General features: G+C 45.5%; 1 protein-coding gene across 1 annotated transcript in view; it reads right to left on the reverse strand.

Moving 5' to 3' along the window:
* Window positions 1-351: 351 nt before the first annotated feature.
* The window catches only part of SLC2A12 (solute carrier family 2 member 12), a 154,367-nt gene continuing 139,701 nt past the window's right edge, over window positions 352-15,017 (reverse strand). Inside the window, exon 5 of the mRNA XM_068279488.1 lies at window positions 352-1,189. Coding sequence (XP_068135589.1) covers window positions 1,105-1,189 — 85 coding nt within the window. The 3' untranslated portion in view covers window positions 352-1,104. The remainder of the gene's footprint in view (window positions 1,190-15,017) is intronic.

Genomic DNA, 15,017 nt, shown 5'->3' on the forward strand with positions numbered 1-15,017 from the left:
CAGGCTGAGACCTGTGAAACGCGTTATCCTGTTAATCGTGCTGAATAAATAATTTGATTTTTTTTTTACATTTACCCTGTGGTTTGGGTTCTTCCATCTGGAGTGGAAAGACACCTCCCTCCACCTTATTTTTATGTTTTGTTTCATTATATATTTTTTAAACACCTCCACCCCCAGTAGGAACACACTAGGCCAGGAGTGTCAAACTCAAATTCAAAGTGGGCCGAAATTAAACACTGGGACCAAGTCGCTGGCAGACCTCAATGTCTTGTGCCCCCCTCCCCTATACAGTTCCATGGTGTCTAGTTCCCCCCTCCCTCATTATACAGTTCCCTGGTGTCTAGTGCCTCCCCTCCCTCCCCTATAGAGTTCCCTGGTGTGTAGTGCCCCTCTCTTTCCCTCATATGGCTTTACTAGTGATCTCCAATGAAGCTTCCCTGGTAGTCTAGAGTGAGCCAAACATAATGCAAAGTGGGGAAACCATTTGAAGGCCAAATTTGATGGCACTGAGGGCCAGATTGAGTTTGACATGTATGCACTAATTAGAAGCTAGGAAAACGCTAACGTTTATACCGCTAATACAAGTCTATGGGCTGCATGTAAAAATTCATACTGTATATGTGCATTTTACATTGTGCGTTATTAAAAACACACAACGTGCTGCATGATTTAAAAAAAAAAAACACATGAAAAGCGCACATAATGTATCTCAATGGAGATATAGTGTAATGCATTTTTACATGTGTTTTTGATGCTTTTCTTTAATATGATACTGTATTTTACTCCATTGATTAGGGAAATTACTTTACTCTGTGTGTGGGCTCCCAGCCATCAAGAAAAAAATACTATTTGGATATTCAAGAATACCAGGTACCTGAAATGGCCAGTCCCAATGAGAAATGACCCATGTGTTTGTGTGGAGATATGCAAGTCATAGTCTAGAATCCCACAGATAAATGGATAAACGTAACTGCCTATCCACAATGTTTCTCAACAGTGTCCTTTAGGGCATCAAGTAATATGTATTGATTTAAAGTGCACAATTTACGGTAGTGTAAAAAAAAAAAAAAAAACACAGTAGAGTTTATTAGTCCAAGATGTCATCTATGTTGTGTTTTTAGTGGGCTCCATTAGCACCATCTTCCCTCTGCTTCCATTCCATGGGCAAAGTGACTGGCACATGTAATTCCTGTAAAATAAAGGCATTGTTAATCTCCATATACTGGACATTGTAAGCACACATAAGCAAAAACAAATAAGTCTAGTGGTGTCAGCAGAAAAATAGGCCTTTTTTTAGACATCTCATAGTTTTTATTTTATGTATAAACATTTACAAAGAAGATTTATGGTAATGTTGTATTGTCTCTGCTCAATTGCGGTGTCTAAAGCATGCCAGAGAGAAAGTACATGAATTACTGACCATTTTATCTGTCCCTTGTAGTCAGAAGCCTGGTTATCTGCTTAGGAAAGTGTTTTAGAGCTGTAATTTGTTATCAGTGAGGGACACTATAGCCCGACTGGGGCCTGACTGGAGAAAAACTGTCAGTTGCATAGCTGGATATTTTCTTGCCACTGTATATATACATGTCTATCTCATCACGTCACATGTCACCTCGGGTACACTTTAATAGCACTGCTAGATCAGTAAGAATCACAGTAGTCTCACCCATCATTACCCAATGGTATTTTTTTTTTATTAAAAAAAAATTAAATTATTTAAACTATGCATCACTCAAGAGATAAAAAGACCCATTAGTTATGTCTTTTATGCCCCCGTATTAGGACTGCCGACATCCTCTTTGATTTCATTTTTATAATTTTTGTTTATTTGCAACTGCCAAATGCACAAATTAATTACGTGAAACTGGATATCAACATGGAGAGTTTCTTTTCTAGGTTCCTGGTGAGGGGGATTGTGAGGCAATACAAATCGGGTATTAAGAACTTCTTCAGGTTTAGGCAAATTTTATGTGAAGTGAAATTACACACTTGCTGTCTGTGCTCCTGCTGGAGTAATTAATTATGTTTTAATAATAATAATATTTTTGTAGCGCTTTTCTCCCTGGGGACTATTAAAGCAGTAGGATCAGCCATACTATGCCAGGGAAAAAAACACATATATAAGTAGATAAATACTTGATCTACTTACATAACACATGTATTATACTGTCCACATTTTGATTTCAGTGAATGTTATATAGTAAATGATGAGAATTCTGTTCCTGGTGGGGGCCATGTCTTTTGCCCACAGTTAAGGCCCGGTTCACATTAGCGTTCGCTATCCGGATTTTCCGGATCTGATCCGGACCGCATACTGTACAAACGGAACGTACGTACCGCATAGCAATGTAAAGTCTATGCGGACGTTCACACGCGTCCGTTCCGTACGTACCGGAGCCGGATCGGATCCGGACTCTTTTCTAACATGCGCTATTTTTTGGGTCCGGATCTCCGGCCCACACACCCGGACCGGAGCCGGACCTGAGCCTGACAGCACCATCCGGAACACAGAAACCAATGGGAAACGGAAGGCACAGAACACACTGCCTACAAAAACCTGACGTTCTACCCCACTTAGTATGTGTATCCAAGCGGCCATTTCGGATGGGGACACATGGGCCAAGCATGTCTGGAGTGGAGCAGCAGTGACAGACGTGCTAGAGCTGTTTGGCAGAATGTCGGAGGTGGAGGTGAGGCCTACAGCGGAGGAACCTGATTCTACAGGTGCACCAGGTGCACCTTCTGCTGACCCCAACATTTTTTTCTTAAAATTTCGCTATTTTTTGCCCACGGATCCGGATGGCAGCCTGATGCATGCTTGATGCAAACGGACCGGATCCGGATCGGAACCGTACGGTTCTGATCAGGATCAGGTCAGGATCCGATCAGGATCCGGTCCGTTTACTTGCCAAAACGCAAGTGTGAATGGGGCCTAAGGCTAACTCGTGATGTCATTTCTGCCCTTTACTTTTTTTCTTGTCTCCTCCAATCGCTGAGTCACCTCAGCCTTGCTTGTAAACACAAGTGAGTAGGGGATTAGGTTTCAGATAAAAAGCTGGCAGGGAAATAAAGGGAAGAGGAGGAATAGATTATAGATAAAAAGAACCCCCAGCATGCAATTCTTTGGCACGACTACTAAAGGGCCAATGCTCCTTAAGTATATGATAACTCCAAATCATAACAGCAGAAAAAGTTTTGAAAGTTTTGAATGCAGGATTAGCATCTTTATCACTTAATACACTCAGACCAGTTGCTGTTGAAATTTGATTTTTATGGTGACGATACCGCTTTAAAGCTGTCCAGAGAAGGAGCCTCTTATACTGACTGTGGAAGCGAGTTCTATGGCGTAGCCTTGTTACATTGTTACCAAATGTTTTTAAGTGTATCCTAGGAATAACCAAATTTGTCCTATTGGCAGAGCAGAGGGTGCGTGGAGGGGCATATAGTTCCAATAGATCCGCTACTTACTTGGGTCCCATGTGGTTTAGAGCCTTGAATATCAGCAGGCAGATATTAAAATGGATTCTTCATTTTACTGGCAACCAGTGAAGAGTTTGCAGTACTGGGGAGATGTTTGAGCTGCGGGGGGCATTGGCTGCATTCTGTACTAGTTGTAAGGGGCACAGAACCTTATCTGAGTATCCAACGAACAGAGCATTGCAGTAGTCCAGGCGGGAGGATACAAATGCATGAACTATGAGGACTTGACAACAGCTGATACCTGTTTTCTGAGTGTTAGTTTTACATCCAGGATCACCCCAAGGTTTGTCGCAGAGTCTTTATACTGTATGGCATCTCCCCCAAATGCTAGTATGAGGTGGGGAGTGTTTTGGACTTGCATTATGTGTGGACCACCTACCACCAACAGCTCTGTTTTGTCAGAGTTCAGCCTCAAACAGCTGGTGTTCAACCTATTTAGTAATTCCATTAGACAGGCATTGATGGATGCTGATGGTTCTTGTGAGCCAGGCTTGAAGGACAGATACAGTTGTGTGTCATCTGCATAACAATGGTATCCCAGGCCATAGTTCTGGACCATTTTGCCCAGTGGGAGCATGTAGACTGCAAAGAGCAACGATGATAGCACAGAAACCTGTGGGTCTCCATAGGCAAGTGGATTAGAGTAGTGGGTGCCCCAACAAACTTGCGGTGCCCTGCCAGATAGGAAGGACTGAAACCAGCTAAGAACAGCACCCATTAGGCCACAGTATTACTTCAATCGCTGGATTAATATTTCATGATCCATGGTATTAAAAGCTGCAGACAAGTCAAGAAGAATCAGAATTGAGCACTCGTCCTTGTCCCTTGCAGTAAGTAGATCATTCATTACTCGGACTAGTGCAGTTTCAGTGCTGTGCTTTTTCCTGAATCCTGACTGAAAGGCATCAAATATGTTGTTATCTGTAAGCCTGGCTTCTAGCTGGTTGAAGATTGCTTTCTCCATAACTTTTGACAGGAATGGTAAGTTCGCCACAGGTCGGTACCTCGTCACTGAAAAGTGATTAATTCTTCAAGAAGTGTTTTATGATTGATTTCTTTGGTTTTTACAGGTACAGCCCACTTTGCAAGGAACACCGAGTTATTTTGTGTAGTGCTGGTCTGATCAGCTCTGGGCACTGCATTAAAGGCAAATATGGCGAAAAATTGTAAAATTTAAAATATGTGCAAACATATACAAATGAGAAGTACGTATTTTCCAGAGTAAAATGAGCCATAAATTACTTTTCTCCTATGTTGCTGTCACTTACAGTAGGCAGTAGAAAACTGCCAGAAGCGACAGGTTTTGGACTAGTCCATCTCTTCATAGGGGATTTTCAGGGATTTATTTACTTTCCAAAGCACTTTGTGAATGGCAGTTGCTCTGTCCAACTGCCAAAAAACTGTGTAGCAAGCAGGGAAGCTGGCCAGCATCATTGTTTAAATCCTTTTTAGGGAATATCTTTATAAAGAATACAAGCCTTGCTGAGAATCCCCTATTAAGAGATGGACTAGTCCAAAACCTGTCACTTCTGTCAGATTTCTACTACCTACTGTAAGTGACAGCAACATAGGAGAAAAGTAATTTATGGCTCATTTTACTCTGGAAAAAACGTACTTCTATCTATGTTTGCACATATTTTACATTTTACAATTTTTTCACCATAGTGCCCCTTTAAGGCACCAGTTGGGCCGAGATCCAGGGTGTAGGTAGTGGGGGGCGGAGACTTTGGATGAGAACACCAAAATCTTCTTCACTGTCAGTGTCAAAGACTTGCCATGGTCGTGTGGCAATAAGCACATGCAAAGTCCAAGGGTCAATTGGTGTTGTTGGTATAATGCTGGCACGGATGGCAGACACTTTGTGATGAAGGCAGAGTATTCTTAACATCTTTCCCTGGAGAATGTGGTTGGGGGTTTGAAGGATCGCAAAGTGTTTCCACTGAGTGAAAGAGTTGAGCTGCTGATATTTTGTGCAAGAAGTCGTCTGATTTTTTTCTTGGTTATTGCTTCTTGGTATTGTTTGAGGTGATGGACTAGGCTGGATTTGTGCTCCTCAGACCCCGATTTATTAGTTTTATCCTATCCTACTCTACTAAAAAATAAGCAAAAATAGGTGTAATATCCGAGGCAGCTGCGGTGAACAGCACCGCCGCCGCAGCTGCCTCCATGCGGCCATCCGTCCGTTCGGCGTGCAGGACGCCCAGGACGGAACGTTCTCCCGTGCAGGGGGCTGCCATAGCGCACGGGCGCGCGCATAGACGGTAGCTTCATGCGGGGAGGAAGCCCGTCAGCTGACCTGCTGGTCGGCTGACGTCAGGGGAGACCCATGGCGCCCAGGATTGGCTGATGAGAAGGGGGCGTGCCAGTGAGGTCTCCTCTGCTTCATAAGCCTCCGGGCTGCATTGCTACTTTGTCTGTTGTCGTGAATACTTGCGTGTTAGCGCTCAGACCTTAGGCTAGCTCCCTGGTGTTGATGCTACGGATTTCACACCAAGCTTAGGAATTTACAGTCTTGTTATTGTTATTTTGTTAGACTGGTTCCAGGGTGTTGTTGCCAAGGATTTCACACCTAGGCTAGGATATTATTATTGTATTGATCTCCTGTGTACGACTCTGGCTAGCACTCTGACTTTGAATCTGTTTTCTGATCCTGTACTTCTGCCCATCTGTCTACCTGTTGCTGAACCTCTGCCTGATTACTGTTTACTCTCTTGTCTCACGATTTTGTATTTACTTACCTCTCTGTTGCCGAACCTTGCCTGCCTGACCATTCTACTCACCAGTGGGCCCTCGCCACTGGTGAGGTACTAGTTACACCAGCCCCTCTGGTGGAACCGTTCTGTTAAAGCTGCAGTACAGCCCCTATTACCTGCTCTTATAGGGTATCTGTCACTGTAGTATTATTGTATCTCCTAGGCTACTGTTCAGTCTGGGTCACCCGCCCCACGGGTGTTCTCGTGCTTGCAGTACTGTCTGGATCACCTGCTCCCTGGGAGATTCAGCCTCTTCGTTATTGTACTCTCCAGCCTGCTGGAACTTGTACGCTAGTGCACGCTTAGTGTACTGATAGTACCTCACCAGCCCCTCTGGTGAGGTCTGGTCAAACTATTAAAGTTACTGTTGCACCCAAACACTTACACTTGCAAGGTGTCCAGAGGTTAGTCATACTTGTATTATTGGTGATTCTGCAGATCACTAATAATCAGATATACGTCTGTATTGTTGGTGATACTGCAGATCACCAATAATCAGATACTCTCTGTGTGCTGACACCTAGCGTTACAATAAGGCGGGGAAAGTGACTGAATGAGGATACAGAGTACCCAGCAAGTTAACCACTTGATGACCCACCCTTTACCCCCCCTTAAGGACCAGCGCTGTTTTGAGTGATCTGTGCTGGGTGGGCTGTGCAGCCCCCAGCACAGATTAGGTTGCAGGCAGAAAGATCAGATTGCCCCCCTTTTTTCCCCCCTGTGGGGATGATGTGCAGGGGGGGTCTGATCTCTCCTGCCTGCCTGGGTGTTGCGGGGGGAGCACCTCAAAGCCCCCCTCCGCGGCGAAATTCCCCCATCCCTCTCCTACCTGCTCCCCCCCCGGCGATCGAGGCTGCACAGGACGCTATCCGTCCTGTGCAGCCAGTGACAGGACGTCCCCTGTCACATGGCGGCGATCCCCGGCCGCTGATTGGCCGGGGATCGCCGATCTGCCTTACGGCGCTGCTGCGCAGCAGCGCCGTACAATGTAAACAAAGCGGATTATTTCCGCTTGTGTTTACATTTAGCCTGCGAGCCGCCATCGGCGGCCCGCAGGCTATTCACGGAGCCCCCCGCTGTGATTTGACAGGAAGCAGCCGCTCGCGCGAGCAGCTGCTTCCTGATTAATCAGCCTGCAGCTGGCGACGCAATACTGCGTCGCTGGTCCTGCAGCTGCCACTTTGCCGACCCAAGGTATAAGCGTGCGGTCGGCAAGTGGTTAATGGTGAACCAGAACTCCCTGGAGTGTGTAAGGGGCTAAACTAAGTGCTGCATATGTAATTTTAATAAACTTGTTTTTAATGAGCAATACATAACTATAATGTGGCCACATAGCATGTAACAGCTCATCTTGTGACAGTACACACAGTGGGCTGACTGAGGCTATCACTGGCGAGGCTATACAATTGTGTGTTATAAGCATCAGGATTTCACACCAACAGCATCACCATAGACTTGCATTGTTACATAGTCAGTGCGGTAGGCACAAATAATGCGGCAATGCACTGCAGAGATTGCAGCAGGCTTGCAACGATTTTGCTGCTTTAGTCACACCACATTGCAACGCAATCATGTGCAAGTCTCCAAAGGCTTACATTACCTGCAGTGTGGGAGAGTATCAAATCCTTACAAAACGCATGCGAAAGTAGTCTGGCAAATAATAGAGCACAGCAGTCGGTGACTATCAGGAAGCACCTTCTCCAAGACTTAGGCTCGGTCCCCACTTGGGTCGCATCATGTGTGGCCAGCAGGAGGGGACAGTTTAGTGTCCGCTTAGATGGTCTGCTGTGGTCCAGCTGGAGCCCGGGGCAAATGCATTACCACTGTAAACTATATAGGAAACGCATCTGTTATTCTGGGATTATCAAAGACTGCACACAAGTGCAGCCCACTTACCACTACAGATCCAATGGATATGTTGCAGACTGACAATTGTGAACAGCTCATATATATAAAATAGGAGCCATTCACTGTCAATTTGCGATGAGTGGAGTACAGACAGGGCCGGTTCTAGACTAGCTACCTAAGGCAAACTTGTGAGGATGCCCCCACCCCCTGATTTGGAATGATCGCACAGCACCCGACAATTAACTCTGCTTTATTTAATGTTCTCACATGACATGCTGCAGCTCAACACAATAGCTCACTGGTTGGCTGTGAGTCTGTGACAAAACAAACTGCTCACCCTCAGCCACTCCATTGCTCCTCAGGAAGGTACACACAGTACAAAAATGCTACCCCTGAAATCTCTGAGCCTGATGCAAATGTTTCACATTGCTTCAAAAAATGTTCATTCTCACCTCAAGTGGGAACACAGCCTAAAGTGACTGAGCCAAATCTTGTACATTTGTCTCCATTGTTGGGTCATCTGATATTACGATGTTTGGGCTTCCACTTGCTGGCTTCAAATAGCACACATAACGTATCCATACATATTGTGTCAAACATTTATGTGGTTTTAATCTATTTTTTCTACTACATAGAATTAATAGAAATATCATAAGGACACTTTAATAGAGCAAACAAAGTCACTTATTAAATAAAGGCTATAATCATAGTAATTATAAATGATTTCCTTCTCAGACTCTATTTACATAATGCCATAATCAGAGCCATTGTTAAGATTGTATTGCTGGAACATTAGATGTTTATCAAGCACTGTATTTGTACTTCATTTTCTGATTGACTTGCTTTAAGCATTGACCTTACTGGGCGTTGTTAGGTAAGCGGACTGTGACATTAATTAAATAAGTGTGATTCATTTCTCCAGGAAAGCATGCTGGTCACTGCCAATTATTCTCATTGTTAGCAGCAAGATGAAAAAGCAACTACAAAGCTGCCATAATCCGTGTCAATCCGAGCTCCAGTATCCACAGTTACCTCACACCTCAGGTGAGGCCTGCAGCAAATTGCAGCTCTGTCGCCTCTGGGGCAGTTCTCCGATGACAAACCATAGTTTCATTTTTTAGCCCATGGCAGTGGTGGGGAAAAATGTTGTTCCTCACAGAAAAAGAAAAGTGCTAAGCAGAGAATTGCACTGAAGGCAAATTGCTTGGGGGCCACCAAACTATGAAACACTCCACAGCTTTGTGCCTGCGGCTGCTACTAAATGCAGTTCAAGTCTTCATTTAAAGGGGACCAGTAGTGAAAAGTATATGGAGGCTGCCATATTCACAATACCAGTTGCGTGGAAGCCCTGCTGATCTATTTGGCTGCAGTAATATCTGAATAGCACCAGAAACAAGCATGCAGCTAATCTTGTCAGATCTGACAATAATGTCAGGAATAATGTCTGCTGCATGTCTGTTCAGGGTCTATGGCTAAAAGTATTAGAGGCAGAGGATTAACAGCAGGACAGCCAGGCAACTGGTATTGCTTAAAAGGAAATAAATATGGTAGCTTTCATATCCCTTTCACTTCAGGTGTTCTTTAAGTGAATGAAGCTGTAGATTGCCAACTTAGGGTAGGTGATCAAATCCATACCTCCCAACATTTTTTGGGATAAGAAAAAGGGACACTTTAAGACATGCCCCTGCCATGCCTCTAGCCACACCCCCACCACACCCCTCACCATGCAGACCACAAACACTTCATCAGCAAAGACCCAGTTTTATAATTCATACTACACTCGTCCTTTCTACCACCATTAGTTTTCCATCATTTTAACAATTGCAATAAGAAATTTGTCAATTTAAATGATGGGAGTGAAGTTTAGAGTCAGTAAGAAATACATTTTCATTAGAATACATATATTTATATAAATCTGTACATGAGTCCTGAAAGAGGGACAATGAGGAAGAAAGAGGGACAGAGGGATGTAGTTCTCAAAGAGGGACTGTCCTTCTGAAAAAGGGACAGTTGGGAGCTTTGTCAAATCACATGTTTATAAATATGGTGATTATAAAGGAATAGTCTGAGACCAAATAAGTAGCAATCTACTATCAGATCACCACATCTTATTTTTCATGGATAGTCCCCAAAGAGTGGCCATACATCATTCAAATGTCGGCATCAATATCCGGTTGATTTGATGATCATGATTGAATCAGGCAATGATTGATGTCGCTACTCGCTACATGGCTACTGGATCAATCAATTAGATCAGTTTCTGTCTGAAATCAGTCAAAAGTATTGATCAGGCATGCAGGAAAATCTATACAGCGATATCGCTACATGTGCCAGTGTCACGTGGTATGGGGCCTCTTGATGACAATTGAAAAATATTCTGGACACCGGAGGAGGCTGAAATCTATTGGAAATCTGTGTGCAGTGTGTGGGCAGGCTTCGTGTCAGATTCGATAAGAGCAAGATCTATCTGACGGCAGATTGACAAGTGCATGGCCATCTTTAAAAGCCGTAATCTGTTTGGTGGAACATTTATACTAGATATTGAAAAATATGTTTAAAATGAATAACATATTGAACGAGAAGGCTAAGTTCACAGTGGGGAGCTGCATTGTGTTCCCTGTAAAAACAGGAATGCAACGGAGAGGAAAAGTCGCATCACAGGTTATGCAAGCGTTGCATCGCATACAGTAGGCAGTCAATGAAAAGTATGCTTCACTGCCACTGTTAACATACGTGTTATGTGATAACGCACTACATGTTAGGATACAGAAGTCAGTTGGATCGCATCGCACCAGATGCACTCTGAACATCGCATGCATCGCACCAGATGCACTCTGAACATCGCATGCATCACACCAGATGCACTCTGAACATCGCATGCATATCACCAGATGCATTCTGAACATCGTATGCATCACACCAGATGCACTCTGAACATCGCATGCATATCACCAGATGCATTCTGAACATCGCATGCATCACACCAGATGCACTCTGAACATCGCATGCATCGCACCAGATGCACTCTGAACATCGCATGCATCTCACCAGATGCACTCTGAACATCGCATGCTTCTCACCAAATGCACTCTGAACATCGCATGCATCACACCAGATGCACTCTGAACATCGCATGCATATCACCAGATGCATTCTGAACATCGCATGCATATCACCAGATGCATTCTGAACATCGCATGCATCACACCAGGTGCACTCTGAACATCGCATGCATCACACCAGATGCACTCTGAACATCGCATGCATCGCACCAGATGCACTCTGAACATCGCATGCATCTCACCAGATGCACTCTGAACATAGCATGCATCTCACCAAATGCACTCTGAACATCGTATGCATCACACCAGATGCACTCTGAACATCGCATGCATATCACCAGATGCATTCTGAACATTGCATGCATCACACCAGATGCACTCTGAACATCGCATGCATCGCACCAGATGCACTCTGAACATCGCATGCATCACACCAGATGCACTCTGAACATCGCATGCATCTCACCAAATGCACTCTGAACATCGCATGCATCACACCAGATGCACTCTGAACATCGCATGCATCACACCAGATGCATTCTGAACATCGCATGCATCACACCAGATGCACTCTGAACATTGCATGCATCACACCAGATGCACTCTGAACATCGCATGCATCGCACCAGATGCACTCTGAACATCGCATGCATCACACCAGATGCACTCTGAACATCGCATGCATATCACCAGATGCATTCTGAACATCGCATGCATCACACCAGATGCACTCTGAACATCGCATGCATCGCACCAGATGCACTCTGAACATCGCATGCATCGCACCAGATGCACTCTGAACATCGCATGCATCTCACCAGATGCACTCTGAACATCGCATGCATCACACCAGATGCACTCTGAACATCGCATGCATCACACCAGATGCACTCTGAACATCGCATGCATATCACCAGATGCATTCTGAACATCGCATGCATCACACCAGATGCACTCTGAACATCGCATGCATCACACCAGATGCACTCTGAACATCGCATGCATCTCACCAGATGCACTCTAAACATCGCATGCATCACACCAGATGCACTCTGAACATTGCATGCATCGCACCAGATGCACTCTGAACATCGCATGCATCACACCAGATGCACTCTGAACATCGCATGCATATCACCAGATGCATTCTGAACATCGCATGCATCACACCAGATGCACTCTGAACATCGCATGCATCGCACCAGATGCACTCTGAACATCGCATGCATCTCACCAGATGCACTCTGAACATCGCATGCTTCTCACCAAATGCACTCTGAACATCGCATGCATCACACCAGATGCACTCTGAACATCGCATGCATATCACCAGATGCATTCTGAACATCGCATGCATATCACCAGATGCATTCTGAACATCGCATGCATCACACCAGATGCACTCTGAACATCGCATGCATCACACCAGATGCACTCTGAACATCGCATGCATCGCACCAGATGCACTCTGAACATCGCATGCATCTCACCAGATGCACTCTGAACATAGCATGCATCTCACCAAATGCACTCTGAACATCGTATGCATCACACCAGATGCACTCTGAACATCGCATGCATATCACCAGATGCATTCTGAACATCGCATGCATCACACCAGATGCACTCTGAACATCGCATGCATCGCACCAGATGCACTCTGAACATCGCATGCATCACACCAGATGCACTCTGAACATCGCATGCATCTCACCAAATGCACTCTGAACATCGCATGCATCACACCAGATGCACTCTGAACATCGCATGCATCACACCAGATGCATTCTGAACATCGCATGCATCACACCAGATGCACTCTGAACATTGCATGCATCACACCAGATGCACTCTGAACATCGCATGCATCGCACCAGATGCACTCTGAACATCGCATGCATCACACCAGATGCACTCTGAACATCGCATGCATATCACCAGATGCATTCTGAACATCGCATGCATCACACCAGATGCACTCTGAACATCGCATGCATCGCACCAGATGCACTCTGAACATCGCATGCATCGCACCAGATGCACTCTGAACATCGCATGCATCTCACCAGATGCACTCTGAACATCGCATGCATCACACCAGATGCACTCTGAACATCGCATGCATCACACCAGATGCACTCTGAACATCGCATGCATATCACCAGATGCATTCTGAACATCGCATGCATCACACCAGATGCACTCTGAACATCGCATGCATCACACCAGATGCACTCTGAACATCGCATGCATCTCACCAGATGCACTCTAAACATCGCATGCATCACACCAGATGCACTCTGAACATTGCATGCATCGCACCAGATGCACTCTGAACATCGCATGCATCACACCAGATGCACTCTGAACATCGCATGCATATCACCAGATGCATTCTGAACATCGCATGCATCACACCAGATGCACTTTGAACATCGCATGCATCTCACCAGATGCACTCTGAACATTGCATGCATCCCACCAGATGCACTCTAAACATCACATGCATCGCACCAGATGCACTCTGAACATTGCATGCATCGCACCAGATGCACTCTGAACATTGCATGCATCGCACCAGATGCACTCAGAACATCACATGCATCGCACCGGATGCACTCTGAACATCGCACCAGATGCACTCTGAACATCACATGCATCGCACCAGATGCACTCTGAACATTGCATGCATCGCACCAGATGCACTCTGAACATCGTATGCATCGCACCAGATGCACTCTGAACATCACACCAGATGCATTCTGAACATTGCATGCATCGCACCAGATGCACGCTGAACATCGCACCAGATGAACTCTGAACATCGCACCACATGCACTCTGAACATTGTATGCATCGCACCAGATGCACTCTGAACATCGCATGCATCGCACCAGATGCACTCTGAACATCGCACCAGATGCACTCTGAACATCGCACCGGATGCACTCTGAACATTGCATGCATCGCACCAGATGCACTCTGAACATCGCACCAGATGCACTCTGAACATTGCATGCATTGCACCAGATGCACTCTGAACATCACATGCATCGCACCAGATGCACTCTGAACATCGCACCAGATGCACTCTGAACATCGCATGCATCGCACCAGATGCACTCTGAACATTGCATGCATCGCACCAGATGCACTCTGAACATCACATGCATCGCACCAGATGCACTCTGAACATTGCATGCATTGCACCAGATGCACTCTGAACATCACATGCATCGCACCAGATGCACTCTGAACATCGCACCAGATGCACTCTGAACATTGCATGCATTGCACCAGATGCACTCTGAACATCACATGCATCGCACCAGATGCACTCTGAACATCGCACCAGATGCACTCTGAACATCGCATGCATCGCACCAGATGCACTCTGAACATTGCATGCATCGCACCAGATGCACTCTGAACATCACATGCATCGCACCAGATGCACTCTGAACATTGCATGCATTGCACCAGATGCACTCTGAACATCACATGCATCGCACCAGATGCACTCTGAACATCGCACCAGATGCACTCTGAACATTGCATGCATCGCACCAGATGCACTCTGAACATTGCATGCATCCCACCAGATGCACTCTGAACATTGCATGCATCGCACCAGATGCACTCTGAACATCACATACATCGCACCAGATGCACTCTGAACATCGCACCAGATGCACTCTGAACATCGCATGCATCACACCAGATGCACTCTGAACATCGCATGCATCGCACCAGATGCACTCTGAACATCGCACCAGATGCACTCTGAACATCGCACCAGATGCACTCTGAACATCGCACCAGATGAACTCTGAATATCGCACCAGATGCTCTCTGAACATCGCATGCATCGCAC

Source organism: Hyperolius riggenbachi, chromosome 4 (genome assembly GCF_040937935.1).
Source record: "Hyperolius riggenbachi isolate aHypRig1 chromosome 4, aHypRig1.pri, whole genome shotgun sequence".
NCBI classification, from domain to species: domain Eukaryota; kingdom Metazoa; phylum Chordata; class Amphibia; order Anura; family Hyperoliidae; genus Hyperolius; species Hyperolius riggenbachi.